Source organism: Dermacentor andersoni, chromosome 9 (genome assembly GCF_023375885.2).
Source record: "Dermacentor andersoni chromosome 9, qqDerAnde1_hic_scaffold, whole genome shotgun sequence".
In the NCBI taxonomy this organism is placed as follows: domain Eukaryota; kingdom Metazoa; phylum Arthropoda; class Arachnida; order Ixodida; family Ixodidae; genus Dermacentor; species Dermacentor andersoni.
Genome location: NC_092822.1, coordinates 57,688,055 through 57,712,623, shown reverse-complemented (window position 1 = coordinate 57,712,623; position 24,569 = coordinate 57,688,055). Strand labels below are relative to the sequence as shown.

The window sequence follows — 24,569 nt, the reverse complement described above, 5'->3', positions numbered from 1 at the left end:
ATTGCGTGTGATCACTGCTACGCCTCAGATAAACTCACCCCTGATTAAGTAGCTGGTCGGGCTTCGAAGCGTTGAGTATTAAATTAACAGAAACATTGTTAAAAGCTTTCTTTCCCCTTTGTTTCAATTTTACTCAACAGGGCTGACATCTGCCGTATGTTTATCTTTGACTTCATCATCGTGACTGGATGTTTGAGCATAGGCTTCTGCTACCTTTAATCTATATCTTCCGTTTATCTTTATTAGAACCACTGCTACTCCCTCGATAAAGCTGTAGAATTCACCAATATTGCCCGCCTTGTCCTTGGGAATTACAAATCCAACCCTGTAGTCTGTCACATCCGAACGACTGGCGTACCGTGCACGTGGCCTCTTGTCAGCCCTGTATAAGCCTCTCCAGTTTTTCAATCCCCATTAGGGGAAGAATAACCCAGGCAATCCTTCTATTTGCTCAAAGAGCCCCGCTAAGCTAGCTTCACTCGAGAGAGCTCGCGTGTTAATGCTCACGACTTCAAGTTTACGAGGGAGCTGGAGGATTGCCTATATTATACTGGTCTATACGAGTGAGACATTAAACAATTGAAGAATGAAAGACCTATTAGCTTCCCTTCAGTATTGTATAACATATTTACAGATAATTTGCAATAGAATCATTGGAACACTCTACTTAAATCTGGCTTCAGGAAGGGATATTCTACTATCGATCCTGTCCATGTCATAAATCAGGTAAATGAGATTTGCCAAGTACAATCTACCTTTCTATGTGGCTTTCATAGATTTCGGAAACAACTTTTATTTAGTAGAGAAACCATCAGTCAAGGAGTCATTGCGTAATTAACGGGGACAGGGGGCATACCGGAATATCTTGGCGAATATCTACAAAGATTCACGGCTAACTTGCTTCTCCACAAGAAAATTAGAAACTTGCATGTCAAGAAAGGGGTCAGGCAAGGAAATTCAATCCCTCCTATGTTATTCATTGCTTGCTTAGAATGAGCATTAAAGCTGTTAGATTGGGAAGGGTTAGCAGTTAGGATGAACGGGGAATATCTGAACAAGTTACCGTCGGCTTGCAGATGACATTGTCCTGTTCAGCAACACTACTGTTTAATTGCAACGAATGATATGATTGAGGAGATTAACCAAGAAAGTGTAAGAGTAAGGTGGAATTTAATTTTCATAACAGAAAAGTAATGTTCAACAGTCCGGCAACGGAACAAGAGATCATCATCGCCAGTGATCTAGAGTCTTTGCAGGAATGCATTTATCTAGGGCAATTACACACAGGGGACTCTGATCATAAAAACAAATTCACTGAAGAATAAAAATGGGTCGGAGTGCATACGGCAAGCATTACCAAATCTTGAGTGGGACATTACCACTGTCACTGGAAAGAAAAGTTTACAAATCATTGCATTTTACCGGTGCTCACATGTGGGGCAAAAGCATGGAGGTTAACAAAGAAGCTCTAGAACACGTCAAGGACCGCGCAAAAAGCGATGTAACGGAGAATGTTATGCGTAACGTCAAGAGAAAAGGAAGAGAGTGATGCGGATCATAGAGAAAACTCTGACAGACAATATTCTTGACGTAACGAGGAAAAACGGAGCTGGGCATTCTATGCAATTTGTAGGGCAGATAACCGGTGGTCTATTAGCGTTACACAATGGGTGTCAAGGCAAGGGAAGCGCAGTCGAGGACGGCACAAAATTACGTGGGGTGATGAACATAGGAAATTAGCAGGCGCAAGTTTAAATCAGTTAGCACAAGAAACGGGTAATTGGAGATCGCTTAGGGAGGCTTTCATCTGGCAGTGGATATGAAGATAGGGTGATCATAGCGATCCTAATGTAATATATATATTCAGCTTGCTGTGACGTTCTCTTTATTCATTTTGATTACAAATAACTGCCTGGCATGTGGCATAGCGAGCTGCTTGATAGCCTTAAGGATTTCGTTGATCTCACGTCAGCCTTTTTGTTCTTACAACTACTCATTGTTGTGCGAAAGCTGGCGACGTACTTATGGGTAACATTTTCGTTGCTGTAGCAAATAAATGAATTCATCAGAACTTTATATCACAGGATGTAATCATCTTTATTGCTCGAACAATTTTTCAGGTCGTATATATGGATTGTTATTCCTGTTTGACTGAGAACAAACGAACATAGTCCCCAATAGTAGTGGTTTAGGCATTTGCGGGCTCGACTTTTGCCTCTTGTGTAACATGGTTGCAAGAAATATCTACTGTCATTAAGCTTCGCCTACACAAGAACTCCCGCGTACTCATTGTGCATGTATTGTGCTTTACCGTGGAGTGTACTGCTCAAGACGACCATATTGCTGAAGGCATGCACTATAGCGTCTGACGAGAAGGCCGACTTAAAAAAAAATTTGTTCGGGGCTTTTGTCGAGACCGCGATCTAATTACGAGGGGCTCCAGAATAATTCTCGCCTTCCCGGATTCTCTAGAGTGTTACTAAATTTAAGTACACGAGCGCTTTTCATTCATCCCGCATCCTTGGGGTTCAGAATTAATTGTTGTTGGGGCTAGGTACTACTTTCTTTTATGCATATAATTGCCGCTACAAGAACACACAAAGACCACATATCTGATATAAAAACAACCGCGACGACGAGGGCGCCACTTTCAAGTGATTTGTTTCAGTCACTAATCGCAGAATAAGAAACATACAGATTATCTAATACCCAGCAGGCATCGTTCACACCTGACAAGTAAACCAGCACTCAAAGGATCTAATCTCAGAGTTTTGCAACTGCATTGAAGTATCACTTTATGTGCACCCTCAGTCTTTCATGACAAAAACGCGCAAGCCTGGTGTGTCATTTAGGACTTTTGTTTATGAATGGGTACATGACAACGTTTTGTAAACCAGTACATATTGAAGGTCATTAATAAAGTAAACGTAGATTATCTATTTATGACTGGCCACTCGCATGGCATCGAAGAATACTTTCTGAATAACCTGGCTGTCGACGTGCTTTCTGTCGATCTTGGAGTCTTCTTCGGCTTCATTACGTATAATGAACTCTTTCTTGTTTTAAAAGCTTGCATCGAAGGAAAACGGTGTATTTTCTTTCAAAACTAAGCTGGTGTACGCTGGAAGGCTTAATTCCTTGCGCTTTTAAAAGTTTAGCTTAACAGCACAAAGGGTTCTATTTCCAAATCGCAACTTCTATATCAACTGCTCCATTTCGCCACTATTGTGTAACACATTTCTAGCTAGTGCGGATCGCCAGTTTGCTGATGCTTTTAAACCTGATGATAGCCTAGATATGTTAAAATTGATATATGGGCGAAGTCTTTATTATTCTAAAATGACTACATTATTTCGCGCGTTGCGACGATATTTTACTCTTTTTAGAAGTAACGGCACATGCATGAGTTTTACGCTATAACTTCCGCTTCATAACACTTGCAGTTCTGAAATCTAAGAATAACTCTTATTAACGTACATGTTTGCTGACAATACTCGCCGTGAGCAATTAAGACCATTCTGACATAGTAAAAGGCCATCGGGAATCGGCATGCTCTGCCTGTAATCCACACTCAGGGGATCTTGCGTTCACACGATCAAAGCTTTTTCTGACAATCGGGTGCATCGCCTTAACGTAGTAGCATCCCGTTATTTGCTTTTGACGCTACCGGTGAAGACTCACCTGCAGAACGAAGCAGGTGAGAGCAGGCCAGTGGAAGTGAGTATATAACAAGAAACGTATAGACCTGTAGTGGGTCCAAATATTCGCGGTGTGACCCACGACCTCGAGAGAGCGAAAACTTCTTTAGAGGCGTATTAGTAATTGAGGCCCTGACAGAGGAGCTAGCGTAGAGATCATGTGGCCGGGACGCGGTTAGCCCACCCTGCCAGCATGACTTGGCATTTTGGGTCACCAGTCTTGACCATTCGCTCGCAGGCCTCTAGCGTGGAAACTTGCTCCCACTGCCTCAAGGAGGTGGCAGGCCGGTATGGCTCACCACTCTCTTTCTCAGCACCGGTTCAGCGGGCTCAGCTTTGCTCTCGTACTTCTGGTGGTGGAGCAAGTCAGCAAAGCTCTGGAAGAAAGCTCAAGAAAACATATGACAAATGTTACACTTGTCACTAATTACCGTTCGCATGTGCACGGGCTCGGAGCAGGTTAAATAGTTTTTTGATTAACAATACGCAACATTACTGACGGCACATTAAATGTGTAATTATTACTCTATACTCGTGAGAACTGACTACAACATGAGCAAGATGTCATGCTATCCCCTACACTTTCTTTCACTGCATTCACTGCATCGCAATGAAATAATGTAACACTGGGACAATTATCGACAGTGCATCCGAATTCGTGGCCGAAGGAGCGATCCATGAACGGCATGTCTCCTACATGAATCTTGTAATAATTATACAGAAATAGGTCTGCCAGCCTTCTACAGATGCCGCCACAAGTAATGGCATTCCTAGTGGTGTAGTTCCCGGCTAAGCGCAAATATAAAAAATGGTACAACGTTAATGGAAACGCAAACGCAAGGCTTAACCTTTCCATTCACAAAGCGAAGCCCTTTGGTCCTGCCCCCTCGCGTTACAATTGCGTGAGTTACCTGGACAAAGGTGCAGGTATATATATATATATATATATATATATATATATATATATATATATATAATTACGTCCACCCCTTTTTGTCCTTGAGGCAGCATACACAGCTGTTTCCAGAGCGGCTCATGCCCTCATAGTCGGAAACTGCTCGTCAGGTTCCCACCGGTGGTGTTGTCAACGTTTGCACAAGGATCATAGAGAGCCTGTTGGCAAACGAATGCTCGCAGCCACACTACATGTATTGCTGATTTACTGTAGTGAACGGGCGCGTCCAACCGCAGAGCGTACGCTTCCGCGTCGCCAAAGACACCGTGATTGTTCGGCGCGAGTGGACCGCGTCATGCAGCGACGCGCTTTGTAATTACGTCGCTGTGCGAGCCCGTTGTATCAACATTCGCGGTTTTTCCTTCTCTTCATTTCACTGCTGCACTAAGGCGCGGCTGATGCCGAAGCGTTCGTCGAGGCGGAAGCGACTGTTTGCTCGCGCTGTTGTTTCAGCATTGTCCATATTTTCTCTTGTTGTTTTTACTACATTCTTTAGACACAGCTGGGAAAGCTGATTTCCTGCTTTGCATAGCAAAATTCTCGGTACTTTCTCCATTCTCGGGCTACCTTTGCGAGGCCTACTACTACGCTGTTGTTCGAGCTCACTCTTGCGCACGGAGCCCTTAAAGGGAAGCTGAAGAGTCTGCCGAATTCAATAAAACGCTCGTATACGGATGCGGGAACCCTATAAATCATGAAGGTAAAATTTCGGGGGGGGGGATTTTTCACTTAAAAGCGACGCAATCGTCGGTTAAAATTGCGCTGTAGCTCCGCCCCCAGTCGAGTGCCGCGCGCTGCTGCTGACGCTGACGATGCGAGCGGAGACCGGAAACCGCGGCGCAGTGACAACACTGGTGTTCCGCTCCTTCGCAGTCTCCGCGACCGTGCCTGACCGGGCTTATTTCTGCGTGCGTGCCGTCCTAATCTGCTTCGGTCGACCATACATTCATTTGTTTGTGTGTATATAGGAGTGGTAGTTGACGTGCGCATCATCAATTGAACTTGTAGGCCGATCATGCCGGCGTTCTGTGCAGCCTACGCTTGCACGAACACCAGCGGCCCTGACGATGTTTCGATGTTCCATTAGTTCCTGCAAGACAAGAAGCTTTCAGCTAAGTGGGAGGCTGCTGTGAAGCGAAACAACTCCAAGCGCTCAAGAACAACTGTGTTGTGCGCTAACCACTTCCGTGACGATTACTACCGGAGTTTATCAATAAAGCGTGCTTTGGTTTCTCCTAAAAAAAAGAAAGATTGGCACGCTGAACGGAAGGTGCATGCTTATCTCCCACCCTTGACGCAGGTTTCATCGCCAAGCGCCGCGAATTTTCTATTCGCACGTGTGGTGTGAAACAGCCTGCATGCATCTACCGTAATGCAGTGCAAGCGTAAAGTTTGCATGTGTTGGAAAGCCTGCTCACGCGAGGGCGCTGCGCTCCCCCTTCTCTCGCACACATAGAGAAACCGACCATCTCACGTAGCTGACGGAATTCGCCGGTTACGAGTAGCGTGCGGATGGCGCGCTGATGAAGGTTCTATACTACACGTGCTACAACAGCCGGTAAACTTTTCCCGCGTTTAAACCGTCTGTGTAGATTGCCGACAGCTTTGGGGCAGCGCACAAATGCCGAAGATCGCATCACCGCTTACGTTCTACGAGGAGGCATGCAGGAACATAACACTACAGTTGTTTGCCCGGAAACGTACTCACTGGAACGCTGAACGCAGCTTAGCAAAAAACATACTCGCCAAAGAACATTTCCAACACAAGGAGATGCTACCACTTCGCCTTCGTTCACGTGCAAAGCAGTGCTTGCACCAGCATTTTTTGCTTCTTGGAGAGGCCGGCTCTTCGCAATCGGCTCGTACATGTAGGGATTAAAGTATAAACCACTTACAAGTGATCTTGCACGCAACAGCGACAGCGCTACAAGCGAGGCGATGGCTGTCGCATTCGCTCGTCGTCTGCAAGCCGAACTCCACGCGAGCGACGGCTTTGAGCGACGACTTCCCGGTATGAGGGCAGCAATATACGCGCCGAAACTAGCGTGACGCATGCTTTATCAATTTAAGTTGATGTATTTTACTGAAGAAGGAGCATAAAATATTTCTGAAGGTCTTGCAATAGGTTCTTATTTTTGCACGTGTAAAATTCAATATTTCGCTCGTTCCGTGCGAGAAACAGTAGTACTTAAGTTATGTACATCCAGTTTCGGCTTCGCACTATTCGCTAGTCGCTCATGGCATTTCCGGGCGACGAGCGACGAGTTCTAGATTGCTAGAAACGAGCGATCGAGCGACAACACCGAGCGATCTGTTCAAGCGACGGCCCGTTTTGCCGCTCGAAGCCGTCGCCTATCACCGTCGCGCGCAAAATCGCTCTTGTGGAGTTTGGCCTTAACGCCGAATTCCTCAGAGAAACGCAAGCTCTCGAAATTTTCCATGACCGTCTCAGCAAAACACCACCAAACTACCTTGAATCGTGCTTCCTGTGTAGCGGCAGCAGTCGGTCCGGACGAACGCCATTGTTGACGTCACGAGGCGCCCGACCAATCACAGGCGAAAACGAGGCGCGCGAGCTGGGCGTGTCTGCTGCTGCACTTTTCGTCGAAATAAAATATGTTTGCGCTTTCTTTCGCTCAATTTCGGTGCGATAATCGAATTCAGACGGTTGAAAACCACGACGTACTGCTCTTCACTTATTTTTTCTGGAAAAGCTTTCAGCTTCCCTTTAAAGAACCTCTCACCAGGCCGCACGGAAGTTTGGTTTAAGGGTGGAAATTGTTAGGTGCCCTCTAAGAAGTATTGTACAGCAATAATTTTGGGCTCAATTCTGCACTGCCCTACGTGTGGCAAGTCGACTCCCAATGCTGCAAGTCGGCTCTAGAAGTGGTCCTAGAAATATCTTTTATTCCACCAACACCAAATCTCTCATCGAAGCCTAAGTAGAAACAGTTAACTTTTGACATTTGTGTTGTACCGCCGGTGCAACACATTCATATCATTACGATACAATTACCTCTTGTAAGCGTGCTTGTATAGCCTAGTGGGTAAGACCCTCGGCTTCTGCGCGTGGGGTCGTAGGTTAGAAACTCTACACCGCCTACGTTTCCGCTTTCAAACTTTTTCTCTTTATTTATACAACAATTTCTTTATAGTGATTCGTCTTACGTGACAGACAGGCCGGCGAACTTCCTCCATGGGTAGGCATAGAAACGCTTACGCATTTGTTAGTTGGCGTTTCGCGGTCAACGCTCCCATTCGAACACGGCAACATAAAACAGCACCAAATAAAGCCGTTAGAGCCGCATAGCTTGCGTGAAGCGAAGCTTTGTGGGCTGCGAAAAGGATTTTTTTTTTTTTTTTTGCGCCAGAAGACGCAAACAAAAGCAGGAGATGCAAGACACACGAAGCGCTACACTTAAAAATTACATACTTCGAAACAGAAGGTGCGCTAATATAAGAAACACACAAGCGTACGCAGACTTTCAGTGCGCAATATTTTTGGGCAAGCAATTACTTTGTTGCAAAGAGAAAGGAAAGGCGTGCTTACACAATCTTCCCCTAACGATGTTATCGCTATGGCTTTCATGATTTTTCTAGTGCACTTATCCTCGCTGCGGCTTACTACTGAATATGCGATTAAGTCGGCTTGCAAGGACAGTCCTTGCACTTAATGGCAAAATGAGCGTCGTTTGTAATTCGAATAGCATTCTTTGCCTATCTATCTATCTATCTATCTATCTATCTATCTATCTATCTGTCTGTCTGTCTGTCTGTCTGTCTGTCTGTCTGTCTGTCTGTCTGTCTGTCTGTCTGTCTGTCTGTCTGTCTGTCTGTCTGTCTGTCTGTCTGTCTGTCTGTCTGTCTGTCTGTCTGTCTGTCTGTCTGTCTGCCTGTCTGTCTGTCTGTCTGCCTGTCTGTCTGTCTGTCTGTCTGTCTGTCTGTCTGTCTGTCTGTCTGTCTGTCTGTCTGTCTGTCTGTCTGTCTGTCTGTCTGTCTGTCTGTCTGTCTGTCTGTCTGTCTGTCTGTCTGTCTGTCTGTCTGTCTGTCTGTCTGTCTGTCTGTCTGTCTGTCTGTCTGTCTGTCTGTCTGTCTGTCTGTCTGTCTGTCTGTCTGTCTGTCTGTCTGTCTGTCTGTCTGTCTGTCTGTCTGTCTGTCTGTCTGTCTGTCTGTCTGTCTGTCTGTCTGTCTGTCTGTCTGTCTGTCTGTCTGTCTGTCTGTCTGTCTGTCTGTCTGTCTGTCTGTCTGTCTGTCTGTCTGTCTGTCTGTCTGTCTGTCTGTCTGTCCCGACGACAGCGTGACGACGACTGTGTGACGACGGCATGGCGATAGTCAGGTGGCAAAACTGGAAAGACGATGACGCGACAAGAACGACAGCATCAAGACCCCACACACATACCGAGTGCATAAGCTGCTAGACAATTTGGACCACGGAGTCAGAGTAGAAGGATTGACGAGGGCAGCATAATGAGTCACATCAAGAAGCTTGAATGACTAAGATTTAATGAGCACGTTGGCATCACTATGTGGTATTACAACCAATGTATCTTGACTGTATGACGACGATCGGGTGACGACGACGCCACGACGAGTATCGGATGACAACGCTGGAAATACGGTGATGCAACGACACGAAGGCACCATAACCATGAGTCTGGTGGCCCTATCTGTTACGCAACTTGAGACACTGGTCGGGATGGAAGGCGTGACGATGACGCCATGGCGTTAGTAAGAAACGACGAACCTGGAATGGCGTCAATGGAACGACACATCATTAGTGCAATCAGAGCACATACCTAGTAGCTCCAGCAGGTAGACAACATGGGACACTAGGTTGGCGTAAGAGGACAGACGGATGGATGTATAGACGGACGGACAGACGGACAGACAGACAGACAGACAGACAGACAGACAGACAGACAGACAGACAGACAGACAGACAGACAGACAGACAGACAGACAGACAGACAGACAGACAGACAGACAGACAGATAGATAGATAGATAGATAGATAGATAGATAGATAGATAGATAGATAGATAGATAGATAGATAGATAGATAGATAGATAGATAGATAGATAGATAGATAGATAGATAGATAGATAGATAGATAGAAAACGGCTGAAGTACTGAAAAGATACTGTTCGCATTAACAATAAAACACCTCAAAACAGGATGATAGAGCACCTCGGCTGCTATGACTTCTTAGTAGAAATAACTGCTTCGAAAAATGTGGTAGTTCAAGGAGAGCTAAGCAGTGGTCTTTGACTGGGTCACTGGAAGTAGCATCCTAGCAAGAGTTGGGGTAAGTAGTACGCGTTCTTTCCTTTCCGCTAGCGCAAATTCATGCGAGTTCGCCTTGATTTTAGAGCGCACACATAGTGTGTGTCAAACACCATTTTTGCCCTATTGTATGCGTATCAGCGTGGCATTATTCGTAAGAATTTTTCATAGGCGTTGGAACCTTAGTTTGTTGAAGATACTGCACGTTCTATAAAATCTGGTAGAAAAAGATTCTCGTGCCTGGAGAATTCATTCATTCTGCACTACCGGCATGACCAGAAAGCCTTTGGAACATTTTATGGCAACCTTACACCACAGACCTAGCTAGCTTTAGTAGAATCTGAGAAATCATTACTGAGTTTGACTCATGCGGGCTACCAAGAAATCGTTTACGCAAAACATGAGGGTGCTGTGACCCGTATTTGGGCAGCGCTCAGTCTTTTAATTAGGACAGAAAGCTTTCTGAGCCAGTTGTTGAAACTCTGCATATCTTCGCATGCACTATAGACACTCAGACGCTCGAGGTATTTGTTCGAAACAAACAGGATTTACGACAAAGGCAGTGGGATGAACAAGAGCAAATGGCTGTCTCGGGCTTTCAATACATCAGGTTCAAGTTCTATTTACATCTTCTATTTTTCCTTGACATTCAATTTGAGTTTCTGTTAACTTTCCATTGACTCGGAGCACCTTTGCTTTTTGGTATATTTCATGCATTTGACCATTGTTTGTTTCCCTTTAAAAACAATATCCAGTGTGTGTTCTGTTTTTTACGCCGAAGGTACCAACTATTTAAAATTCCTGCAGTTGAGCGCACTACTTTTCAATAGATTGACTCTGAAATCTGCCATGCTGAAGGTCCTAAAAATTCTATAGAAGTATTCTTTTGTGTTGTTTGTTTTGAAGAAATATGGAGGCAACATCAACCGACGCAATGACATTATTCAGAACTTATTTTGAGGCCCTTATAGAAGCAGCTTAGTCAAATGAAGCTGAAACAACGAAGACGTTTTAATTACATGTTACAATGACGCATAGTGCCTTCGTGAACTTTATTTCTTCTTGCGTTCGGGAGCGCTGGGGCATCGCTTTGATTAAACGCAGGCAGCGAATTTAGGGCAAATATATCGCTCAAGCTGCGCTTTGAGTAACGCTTCTTTTATGAAAACAGAAAATGACGGTAATTGAAAGTTCCTATAATTGCTTGCGGCCTTTGCAAACATCCTATCGCTAGGAAATCTCGAAGCTACTCCTGATGGCCAATCGGGACAGAAGCCCGATTGAATAGAAAAGCAGTAATCAGTGTATGTCATGCCGCCAATGAATGCAGCTGAAACTAGGATGACAACGAACAAGCTTAGGAAGAGAAGTAATGCGACAAGACCAATTGAAGGGGATACGAGAGGCTTAATGCTTCGAAACGAGCAAGTGGCGCTAAAGATGAGAGAGTGAGCGCTGGTATCTGACGTCGCTTAGTTCCGAATAAAAGAGGCAGTGGAATTGAGCAAGCGACGCAATGCGTTGAGCAGATACGTGGCGCTCCATTGAATTAGCGGAATGGGTGCTCAGGGAACAGAAAATCACTCTGGGACATCAAAGAATTACGTGTTGCAATGATATTTGAATGAATGTGAGCAGCCTGCTAGCCTTTGACAAGTGTGAATAAAGATCACTTTCCCTGTCATGTCTACTGCAGAGGGTCTTGGTGACTGATGATAACGATAAGCCTCCTCTTTGCCTAAAAGAACTCACTAGAAGTGTCGGCGATATATTCAAGGTCGCAAGGAAATATTGCAATATCAATGTAATTAGGAAGGCGCAGCTTGGCACATTCTAGAATGCTACGAAGTAGTTCTGGCGTGGTGACAGCCTATCTAAGAATGCAAACACGGGCAACTGAACTTAGAAACTATGGACTGCAGTTTGATGGAAGAAACATAACACTCGTTCGTATATTTATTTGCTGGACTCGCACTGATACCTGACTGACGGGCATCCTCAAGTGCTGGAGCGAAGTGCCATCAGTAAAGACGTGCTCTACCGCGATCAGAGTATTTTTCTCGCGGCGCAAAGTATTATGATGTGGCTGTAGCTCAGGTTTGTCAAAGCACACAGGCACAATTTTTAAATATGCATCCTTCAATAACTTAGCTGACGCGGACGTAGTTTTATGACTCCCGCTGTTGGGCACACAAGATGTACCACGGAGCACAATGTAACGAGACTCTGACGTGCAGTCCTCTTATATGCAGCACTGCTATGTTTGTCTATGACCGTGCTGAAATTTTATTGATGCTGCTCGTAAAGCACCCAGTACGCAATAAAGGTACATTTATTTTAACACGTTTAAGTATTCCTTAAATAACTTCCCAAAATACGTGAAAACCACAAAAAATGAAAAGAAATAAAACCGGGAGCTCAACGGTCTATAACTAGATTAGCAGGTTGTTGAGATCGCTAGGCTAGAAGCAGATGGTTCTGTTACTGCATTTTTAAATTCTAAGTACGCAAAAACGCCTTAGTGATACACGTTCCCTACCCCCGCCCTCCAAACAATCTGGCAGAGATTAAAAATGAAATAGCGTAGTACGTGTGCCACACTTAAGCAGGCGGCTAAACAAGCAAATTATTCTTCGAACGCAACAAGCTCAAGCGTTTTACTTTAGAGTTGGCAAGCGCACCAGCGAAAGGAAAGTGCTGTAACACGCCACAAAGTGCCTCGTTAAAGGTTCTACGCATTCTGTAGACAAATGTTCAATGCATCTTTATATCAAAGAAGGCCGACTTAAAATCAAAAAGAATGGAATGTTTATTTTTACGTTTCTCTAACTGCTGGAAAAAATTTCATGTTTTTTTACTTGTGCTGTAATAATTATGCAAGGGCTCTGTGATGGAGGAGGTCACGAAACCTGAAGCGAAGTTAGGTGAAGGTCAAGTAAAACCGTACGAATTTTCCCTTAGCTTTCTGTACTACATGCGTTATTTTAATTTATCCACCGGTACACCTAGTGTTGTTAAGTATTGTAAACCTTACGCTTTACAGCCTAGTCTTTCAGTGAAACATTTGCGGGTCACTGGCACACTCAGCTCAGCAACGAAAAAGCAACAATGCAACCATGAGAACATGCCGCGTCTATTTGGTGCAGAAACGGAAAAAATGATGCTAAAGATGACTAGTTGGAAGGCCAGAAAGTATTCTATTCATGTAGGATAGAATAACGTTCATCAATATTAAAACAAAACCGAGCTGCCCATCTATCAAGTTATAAGACGGCCGAAGACTAACGTTCTTGTTTATGCATCTATAAAAATTATTATAACGTTTAGTTTTGAATCTGTGGACTTTTCGTGGACATTCCGTGGAAATGCTATTGAATGTAGTGCAGAAAAATTGCAAGGGCTGGCTGCATTCGAATCGTACCCCATAGAGAAGAGCGGAAGACGCGGGCACGTGCGCTTTGCTGCTACACATTTGAAGCAAGAGCATATCTTACGGTGAAGTTACTGGCATTCAAAATGTTCTTGGTTTCAAGGGCAGGCGTGCCTGGTTGCCAGAATTACAAATCAAACAATGCTTTCGACAAGATAGGCTATACAGGAGAACATGATTTCAACACGTGAGCCAGGTGTAAAAATGTTTATTTATTCAGTTTCGTAATAACCTAGGGGCCAAAGGCATTATGTCGGGGAGTGGTTAGATATTTGAGTAAATTATGCAATAGTAGATGCTGTCCCTTTCACTCTTTCTTCGAACAGGAAATGCCTGTAGAGGGGTTATAGGTCATAAGGAACTGTGCACGCGTTGCCTCGGTATGCTGAAAGAGTGGGTTTGTTCGTTGTGAAAAAGTCAATGAGCTTTTTAATTTCGCATTATACGATTCACAAACGTTACGTTACTATGCAAGCCATGACGTGGCGTCTGTATTTATAATCACAGTTAAATAATAAAATGTCTTCAACAGCACCACAAGAGAGAACAAACGGAGTACTGTGTTTCTTCTAGGTATACAGTACTGATCACAGCTGCAGCACGTTATTAGACCCCTGTGCGAGCTGACGTATTTGTAGCAATCGTCATATGGTGATTTTTCGTAATGAACTTTGAAATGCCGTAAATTGGCGTTCGCGTACTTTGAGACGCTGACAGTGGCAGCCACATTTCCTGAAATGCCGTAAGCTACGTATCGCAATCTTCACAAAGCAATTTACGAAGGGCATGCGTTTGGGAACCACTGGTGCTTCATTCACGAAGCCCAAGCAAGCTACGACGTGAGGATGCCTTCGAACTACTCTGAAACCCCGGACAATCGTTCTGAGGACAATTCGCATGTCAGAGGAGGGTAGTATCACTGTAAAAATATTTACACCCTTAAGGGTGTTTCCTTGTCGCACTGTAACACCATTAACGTTAGGACCTTACAAAAATTTATAGAGGACGACAGCGCAGCTATAACGAGACGTGCGATAACAAAAGACGTAGTTGAAAACTATGTAATCATTCTGACAGCCTTGGGCGCATAGAAATATCCGACAGGAGAGTTTCCTATCTCTCCCTGTGAAATTCTCGTGTCAGATATTTCTGTGCGCCCAATGCTGTCAGAATGATTACATAGTTTTCAACTACGTCTTTTGTCGTCACACGTCTCGTCAAAGCGCCGCTGTTGTCCACTATAATGTTTTAAGGCCCTAACGGTAAGGCTGTTATAGTGCGACAAGAAAGCACCCTTAAGGGTGTAAACATATTTAGAATAGCCAGCGCTCCCAATGGACGCCAACGTGTTTCCAAGCAGAGGTAATCAAAGAGCACGTCACCTCAAATTGCTCACAGCGTCAGGCGAACTGTTCAGAAACTTTCTGCTGTTCAGATATTCAGAATCATCCGCAAGGCACACTGTGTGAACCCAATCGTTTACATGGACTGCAGCGGCATCATACCGCGCTATGCGTGTATCAAATCTGCACAGTCTATGCTTCCCGAGAAAAATAACAAGAAGGAAAAAGACTCTAAAAGCTTTTGGAGAGGCCTCAAACACGACAAAGCACCAAGGTGGCAGGCTCATATTCTTGCTGCCTTCTTCTTGAAACGTGCTAAGCCTTAGTCATTATTTGCTACTACTTTCATAAATGCAGCTAATAGAGAACCTCTCTACTAAAATGCAAAAGGCCTTCAGATTTGCTTTCGCTTTCTTCCTGCGCAAATTTAGAAACCTGGTGACCGTCGTTCCGACATCCCTGTCCAACATCTTCTCAACCAGGAAGTCAGCTCCGAAGCGCATGTAACATAGCCTCATACTTTACGAGCCATCTCCTTCGAGTTCTAGAACGTAAACGCAGCGTTGCCGGCTATCTTTCCCATTTGTGCCGCTAGATCCCCTCATTATTATCTCGAGGATTATCAGAAACGTGAGCGGATGCAGCCACACGAGGCTTGTCTTGATCTACAAGGGCCGGGCCAAACCGACGAAGCCCAGCGATGAATTTATTCCGCACGTAGGCAACGCTGATTGGCGTCGTGGCTTCAGCTGAATGTGCCACACCGCATAGTTACGTGCAGTATTAAGAAAGCAGCTGCTTAAAATAACAAATACGTCGTTCGCTCGAGAGTTTCACTTCTCTAAGGACAGGAACGGCCAATTAGGATGTTAAATCATCTCGTCTTAAAGATACTGAAAATAATATTAAAGCGCATATGTATATATATAAAGAAAAGGTGGCTCCTGGGGAATTGACTCATGCCAGAAGAAACACTTATCTTCTAAGGAAAAAGTTATTCCGAAGCCGAAAGCTTCAAAAAAACACGTCACTTAGTCGGCGACCATTGCAAAGCCGCTATAATACCCCCATATTTCAAACGGCTCATTATAGAAGCATGTTAAGGATAATGACCTGCGGCTTTCCTTTTCCTTATCAGGATTTTTCTTTTCTCCCTCTCTTTCTGTGCTTGCTCAAGGTGCGCTGCTCATACGACTAGCTAATATTTCTTTGGTTGCTGGCGGTGTGCTCATAATACGTCCTGCAAATCTTTCATGAAAACGAATTGAGCAACGGATGGGACGAATGATCACGCCAAGACTTCTCGTTAGCATCCGTGTAGTTATACGAGGAGCGTTCCGAAAGTAAGTTTCGTCACTTATTTTAACACGGAAACTTCATTGCCAAACAAATACACCATGGTATCACAAGTTATGCACATTGCAATATTTTCCCACATAGTCGCCACCCACATAGAGACATTTGTCGCAGTGTGCACTCAGTTTGAAAAAAAAAATAAACACTCTGGTAAAACTCGGTGTCCTCTTCTGACCTCTTCTCCATACACGATCTGTAGGCGTTCATAGATGACGGACCCACTAGTCTTACATGCCCATTCATACAGGATAACAGCATGCGCTTCTTTTGGTGATCACGTGGTCAGCACACGTCTCTCTGCCGTCATGATTTGTACTCTGGTAACCTCGGGCACGCCGGGCTGCTGCAATAGTCTCTCTTCTCAGGCGCTCTGTGCATGCGTGATTCCTCCTCCGCTGACGCTGCTTCCCTCGTTGAGCCAGCAACGGGCATGGATTCTGATGGCGATTCTTTGTTTCACCTGGTGTACAATCTTCTGTTTCAAAAAAGTGACAAAACTTGCTTTCGGAACGTCCCTTGTATTGGATGGTAAACCGCGTGTTCTGCTCATTCAGCATGGGCTGTAAAATAATCGGTCGAAAAGTGGGGGTGACGCGCACGGCGACTGCCGTCGTCGACAAATCGTCATAATTAGTTCGTCGATGACAGCTCGACTACACATCCTCGGTTTCGCTGTCGCCGCAGGTAAAAAGACAAGTACGCGCACGACCCGCCCCTGGAGGAAAACAGCTTAAGCGATGTTTTCGTCAAGGTTTGCGAGGAATTATGTGCATGTCTAGCGCCCACTTGTCAGTAAACATAGAGCCTATGATGAAGCCCAACACTTTCTACAGCGGCAAACGTTTGGTCCGACGTGAACGGGAATGCTCCAACAGCTCCGAAAATTTCCCGCAGAAATCCGAGTTTATCGCGCGCGCACCACACAAACCTCATCGAACTCGTACTGCACAAAGTGTTTCTTAAAGTGTCGCGGCATTTTGTCAAGTTTCTTGTCAAAATACTGAAATTATTTAGACTCTCAAATTGCGGGCAGCCTTTGTATTTCTGGTTTGCCTACCCAAGTAATAGTTGTCGACATCGCACCTGCATTGTCAAATGACCGTTTCGGCGCCTAAAGCTTTCACCTTTGGAATTTGAACTCATGTCCGTGCAACGCAATTGCGAAATAAACTCTACCCACAGCGCTACGACGGAATTTTTTTTCTGTTGAAACACATTGAAACAGAACGCCGAGACAGAGAGAGAGAAGGGAGGAAGAAAAGGCAGGTAGGCTAACCAGACTGAGTCCAGTTTGCTACGCTACACGTGGGGAGGGGGATGGGGGAGTGAAAGAGAACGGAACACCCACCTATGCATAGCACTATAGGAGGAGACACTCAATACTCAGGCAGAGAAGGAAATGCACGGAACAAAAGCTCAGTGGCAATGTAGAAGTAAATGCACGAGAAATACACTAGCATAACGTTGCACAACATTCAGGTTCCGGATCCATTGTGAAAACTTGATTGACTACATTGCAAGGTGTTGTTTTGAAGTTGACTCGACTCACATCCTGCCTCTTCGAGAAGCGAAGTGCAACTGACGGCGGTCCAGAGAAGTTGCAATATATATATATATATATATATATATATATATATATATATGAGCTGCCCGTGCGCCGAATAAACTGAGATTGTCACGGAAGAGTCACCTCGTAGACCTGTACTTTCTCTCCATGTCGATCACACATACAACTTTGCCCAAGAGTGAGTAGCCCCAACAAGATGAAAATGTCATACGAAGGGTACGTGGGGTTCTTCATTGACGGAAAACTTATGTAATGTGGTGTGGTGGCCACGTCCTTTCTTAGCGTCTGCAGTTTTGTAGATTGCTGAGTTGCGTTGTGGCGCAACACTCGCCCCGTCTAATTTGTGGTAGGCTTTCCTCTTCGCAAAACACTGAGATTGGGATGGCGTCTGCACCTGCGTTTCAGTGGACACAGCAAGCAGTACTGTAGCGGATGAGGAGGGGCTTCTGTGCGTCGCCAAGGTGTTAGCAGATAAGGCAATCTTCGCTCTAACGTCCTGACGCTATGGCAATAATATGTTCATCGCACGAGGAATCGCCGAAGTTGAAATACGCGCGCCACGTCTCTGGAGCGTCTCGATCTCCTAATTGATTATTGATCTTTCGCGAAGCGCCTGAACGGCGACAACCATCGACAAATACCACCAGTGTCTTGCCCCAACGGTTTGGTCTAGCTGGTCTGGTATTTGTCTCGTCGGTGTCTCGTGGGTCCGGCGTTCTTTATTACACTCACTCCGTGGACTAGCCGCTCTACCATTGCCTTAGTTGAAGCTCGGGCTAAGATGATGTTAAGCCGCAACTTTCAGTGTCAATCGCGGTGACTCAGAAAAGTACGAGTCTTTCAATAAACGTTCTCCCTAGGAAGTCATTTCCACTGAAAAAGAGACGGAGAAATTTAGCAGAAAAGAATTTGCAATTATTCAGCGTGCATTTTGCTCACGATACTATTGACGAAAAGGAGTCGTGTTTGTGAAAAAAAATGAATCCTATAAAGAAGCAGAGCGGGGCGTAATTCAAATTTGTACGTAAGGGCATGCAAACATTTATCTGTACAGTGGCATGAGTGTAATTGCAACCCAAGAAAGATACTTCCGGCCGTGCGCGTTGTTGGCACCCAAACTTGGCAAGAAAAATTAATATTTCTTTTTCTCCATGTAGTCTACTACAGGTACATGTGTTTTATGTGTTCAAGTGTAGGCAACGATATAGAAACCGTTTACCAATATCCCGTTGTGGGTAGGTGCCAACCTCTTGAATTATATCATAAACCCGATATGACTGACAGAATATAACCTAACCATGTTTATGCAAACTGCTTTGTTCAAACAGCCTTAGGTAGGGGTCCATGTGCAACCGCAACAATGATATCCTTATAGAAAGCGTAATAACGGAGATCTGTCCTAAATTTCGCATTGCGTACAGTCAACGCACTGTGAGAACGCCTTGCCACATCTTTAGATGGGTTTGTTAGGGTTGTTAGGGCACTTACTTCGACATCATCGTCGATTTCGCGTTACTTTACATGGGCATATCCTTATAGGCAGATAAAATCTGGTAAGTATATACTATTTTATATAAGCATCTATCTAAAACGCAAGCATTCTTCTGTGCAGCTTTTGATGGGCCTCAGTTTTACAAAAATATTTTGAGCAATTTTTTTCATCAGTTTCTTTTACTGACCCCGCTATGCATAAAGAAGCAATGCATCATGCAGACCATTTTGAGTAGGGCCGCTCCCCTTTTTGCCTTCTCTGTGAAGTTATCTGCAAGCGGACAATTCTCAGCATGAAGTTATTCCGGCAAGTGTACGGAGGCAGGAACATGACAGAATGTAAGGGCATGTGACCAGAACATAGCAAAGACGTGAGCGCAACACACCCAAGAGATAACAAGGCGTGATGATATATAGCACACCAGAACGAAAACGGAGGCATGGGAACGACAAGCAAAGTATATCCTAGAATACACGCTTGCTACAAGAAAGCTACCACAGCGTGAACTAACGGTCAGGTAGTTCTGCCGCATGGGGTGAAGGGACGTGACCAGAGTTCTCCAGACTCACCCGAGCGGCGGGGAAAACATAATTCATCTCACGCCTCTAACATGACTTCGAAAGTTTGCACTTTGGTGCTAGGTGCCGGCGGCCGGCGGGCGTGCTTGCTTTTTACGCCATTTATGCTTGCAAATGCATGCAAGTCTTCCCGGTTCCATGGTAGTTTCTTTTAAGAGGCTCACCGTTTCCGGCAGCTTCCTCATTGGATTGCTGCCGTGCATGAACCAACACTCCGGGGTTGCATGACAAAGAAAGCGAGTGTAAGGGAGAGAGAGAGAGAGAGAGAGAGACGCGTACAAACAAAGTAACACCGTGCACTCGACAGTTGCCCCTGATGAGGGTAGCCAACTGGAACATCCTCCGGTTAACCTCCCTGCCATTCTTTGCCTCATTTCATCTTTTCCCACTTATCTATATATATATATATATATATATATATATATATATATATATATATATATATATATAGGTGCACAAACTAAGGAGCACACTTACGAAAATTGCATTTTTAATGGGTGAACGTTTCGGCCGTGGCACGGCCTTCGTCAGAATAAACACAGATGCATGTGCGCACCCGCTTTTAAGGGCATGCGCACGTGGGCAATGGTTAAAACAGTAAGAATGCAATTTTCGTAAGTGTGCTCCTTAGTTGCTTCAACTACCTATACACCGGACCTACAGAACTTTTCCTTATATATATGTATATGTATATATATATATATATATATATATATATATATATATATATATATATATATATATATATATATCATCATCATCATCAGCCTAGTTACGCCCACTGCAGGGCAAAGGCCTCTCCCATACTTCTCCAACTACCCCGGTCATGTACTAATTGTGGCCATGTTGTCCCTGCAAACGTCTTAATGTCATCTGCCCACCTAACTCTCTGCCGCCCCCTGCTACGCTTCCCTTCTCTTGGAATCCAGTCCGTAGCTCTTAGTGACCATCGGTTATCTTCCCTCCTCATTACATGTCCGGCCCATGCCCATTTCTTTTTCTTGATTTCAACTAAGATGTCGTTTACCCGCGTTTGTTGCCTCACCCAATCTGCTCTTTTCTTATCCCTTAACGTTACACCCATCATTCTTCTTTCCATAGCTCGTTGCGTCGTTCTCAATTTCAGCAGGAGCCTTTTCGTAAGCCTCCAGGTTTCTGCCCCATATGTGAGTACTGGTAACACACAGCTGTTGTACACTTTCCTTTTGAGGGATAGTGGCAACCTACTGTTCATGATTTGAGAATGCCTGCCAAACGCACCCCAACCCATTCTTATTCTTCTGGTTATTTCAGTCTCATGATCCGGATCCGTGGTCACTACCTGCCCTAAGTAGATGTATTCCCTTACCACTTCCAGTGTTTCGCTACCTATCGTAAACTGCTGTTCTCTTCCGAGACTGTTAAACAGTACTTTAGTTTTCTGCAGATTAATTTTCAGACCCACCCTTCTGCTTTGCCTCTCCAGGTCAGTGAGCATGCATTGCAATTGGTCTCCTGAGTTACTAAGCAAGGCAATATCATCAGCGAATCGCAAGTTGCTAAGGTATTCTCCATCGACTTTTATCCCCAATTCTTCCCACTCCAGGCCTCTGAATACCTCCTGTAAACATGCTGTGAATAGCATTGGAGATATCGTATCTCCCTGTCTGACGCCTTTCTTTATAGGGATTTTGTTGCTTTCTTTGTGGAGGACTACGGTGGCTGTGGAGCCGCTATAGATATCTTCCAGTATTTTTACATATGGCTCATCTACACCCTGATTCCGTAATGCCTCCATGACTGCTGAGGTTTCGACTGAATCAAACGCTTTCTCGTAATCAATGAAAGCTATATATAAGGGTTGGTTATATTCTGCACATTTCTCTATCACTTGATTGATAGTGTGAATATGGTCTATTGTTGAGTAGCCTTTACGGAATCCTGCCTGGTCCTTTGGCTGACAGAAGTCTAAGGTGTTCCTGATTCTATTTGCGATTACCTTAGTAAATACTTTGTAGGCAACGGACAGTAAGCTGATCGGTCTATAATTTTTCAAGTCTTTGGCGTCCCCTTTCTTATGGATTAGGATTATGTTAGCGTTCTTCCAAGATTCCGGTACGCTCGAGGTTATGAGGCATTGCGTATACAGGGTGGCCAGTTTCTCTAGAACAATCTGACCACCATCCTTCAACAAATCTGCTGTTACCTGATCCTCCCCAGCTGCCTTCCCCTTTTGCATAGCTCCTACGGCTTTCTTTACTTCTTCTGGCGTTACCTGTGGGATTTCGAATTCCTCTAGGCTATTCTCTCTTCCACTATCGTCGTGGGTGCCACTGGTACTGTATAAATCTCTATAGAACTCCTCAGCCACTTGAACTATCTCGTCCATATTAGTAACGATATTGCCGGCTTTGTCTCTTAACGCACACATCTGATTCTTGCCTATTCCTAGTTTCTTCTTCACTGTTTTTAGGCTTCCTCCGTTCCTGAGAGCCTGTTCAATTCTATCCATATTATAGTTCCTGATGTCCGTTGTCTTACGCTTGTTGATTAACTTAGAAAGTTCTGCCAGTTCTATTCTAGCTGTAGGATTAGAGGCTTTCATACATTGGCGTTTCTTGATCAGATCTTTCGTCTCCTGCGATAGCTTACTGGTTTCCTGTCTAACGGCGTTACCACCGACTTCTATTGCGCACTCCTTAATGATGCCCATGAGATTGTCGTTCATTGCTTCAACACTAAGGTCCTCTTCCTGAGTTAAAGCCGAATACCTGTTCTGTAGTTTGATCCGGAATTCCTCTAGTTTCCCTCTTACCGCTAACTCATTGATTGGCTTCTTGTGTACCAGTTTCTTTCGTTCCCTCCTCAAGTCTAGGCTAATTCGAGTTCTTACCATCCTGTGGTCACTGCAGCGTACCTTGCCGAGCACGTCTACATCTTGAATGATGCCAGGGTTCGCGCAGAGTATGAAGTCGATTTCATTTCTAGTCTCACCATTCGGGCTCCTCCACGTCCACTTTCGGCTAACCCGCTTGCGGAAAAAGGTATTCATTATACGCATATTATTCTGTTCTGCAAACTCTACTAATAATTCTCCTCTGCTATTCCTAGAGCCTATGCCATATTCCCCCACTGACTTGTCTCCAGCCTGCTTCTTGCCTACCCTGGCATTGAAGTCGCCCATCAGTATAGTGTATTTTGTTTTGACTTTACCCATCGCCGATTCTACGTCTTCATAAAAGCTTTCGACTTCCTGGTCATCATGACTAGATGTAGGAGCGTAGACCTGAACAACCTTCATTTTGTACCTCTTATTAAGTTTCACAACAAGACATGCCACCCTCTCGTTAATGCTATAGAATTCCTGTAGGTTACCAGCTATTTCCTTATTAATCAGGAATCCGACTCCTAGTTCTCGTCTCTCCGCTAAGCCCCGGTAGCACAGTACATGCCCGCTTTTTAGCACTGTATATGCTTCTTTTGTCCTCCTAACCTCACTGAGCCCTATTATATCCCATTTACTACCCTCTAATTCCTCCAATAACACTGCTAGACTCGCCTCACTAGATAGCGTTCTAACGTTAAACGTTGCCAGGTTCAGATTCCAATGGCGGCCTGTCCGGAGCCAGGTATTCTTAGCACCCTCTGCAGCGTCACAGATCTGACCGCCGCCGTGGTCAGTTGCTTCGCGGCTGCTGGGGACTGAGGGCCGGGGTTTGATTGTTGTATTCATATAGGAGGTTGTGGCCAAGTACTGCACCAGGGTGGCCAATCCTGCTCTGGTGAGAGAGTGCGTTACCGGTTCTGGTCACCGGGATCAGGCCGCACTCCAGGCCTGTTTGTGCAATTTTCTCAACACACGTTTTTTTTTTTTTGTATTTTCCGGTGGAGAATAGCGCGGCACCGGGATTTGAATCACGGTCCTCTTGCACTGGAGACGGATACTCTACCGTCCCCGTAGGAGTTAAATTAAAAATTAATTTATGGGGTTTTACGTGACAAAACCACTTTCTGATTATGCACGCCGTAGTGGAGGACTCCGAAAATTTCGACCACCTGGGGTTCTTTAACGTGCACCTAATTCTAAGTACACGGGTGTTTTCGCATTTCGCCCCCATCGAAATGCGGCCGCCGTGGTCGGGGTCCGATCCCGCGACCTCGTGCTCAGCAGTCTAACACCATAACCACTGAGCAACGACGGCGGGTCCCGCAGGAGTTGTACGCCTCATTTAACCTACAGTGGTGCCCTACTTGGTCAGTCAAGGTGGACCAATCTGAGCTCGGTTATACCGCATGGATGGCACTCGGCTAGAGAACCTGGTATTTATGACCTGCACATGTGAGTGTGAGGCCATAAATATTTGAAGATCTATATAAATATATATATATATTTTTTTTAGGAGGGTTCCCGTACAGTGATAAAATAAAGGAAAAGACATTAAAAGAAAGAAAAAAAAGAAAAAAAAAAAGAAAGAAAAAGGGGCAGAAAAAAAAAGGAACATAACAGGTGATTTGAACTCGTGACCCTTCGATGTTGCCCAGAAAGATAGCTCAGTCGGTTGGTTCGTCAGGTCCCAGGCTACTTTCAAGCGCCACAGCTCCTGCTCCGAGCCTCACACTTACGTGGAAAGAGACTCATGTTGTCCGCGATAGTCGGTTTCCGAGTAGTTGGAAGGCATACTTTCTAGGAAAAATGGCCGCTCAAGGCCGCTCAATCAGCACTCGAATATAATTATAACCCTAATACTAATTGTAAATATTCATCTCATCTATGGGATCTAATGCGCGCGCTGTTGCTTTGTCTCTGCGTGTAGTAGTTGAGAGAGCCAGTTTAAGGGCGGAGAAGAAGAAAGAAGAGAAAAGCAAAAACTGCAGCGCCGTGGTTTT

General features: G+C 44.8%; 1 protein-coding gene across 1 annotated transcript in view; it reads right to left on the bottom strand.

Moving 5' to 3' along the window:
• Positions 1-3,967: 3,967 nt before the first annotated feature.
• The window catches only part of LOC129384149 (uncharacterized), a 118,034-nt gene continuing 97,432 nt past the window's right edge, over positions 3,968-24,569 (bottom strand). Inside the window, exon 2 of the mRNA XM_055069325.1 lies at positions 3,968-4,075. Within this exon, the coding sequence (XP_054925300.1) occupies positions 3,968-4,075 (108 nt within the window). The remainder of the gene's footprint in view (positions 4,076-24,569) is intronic.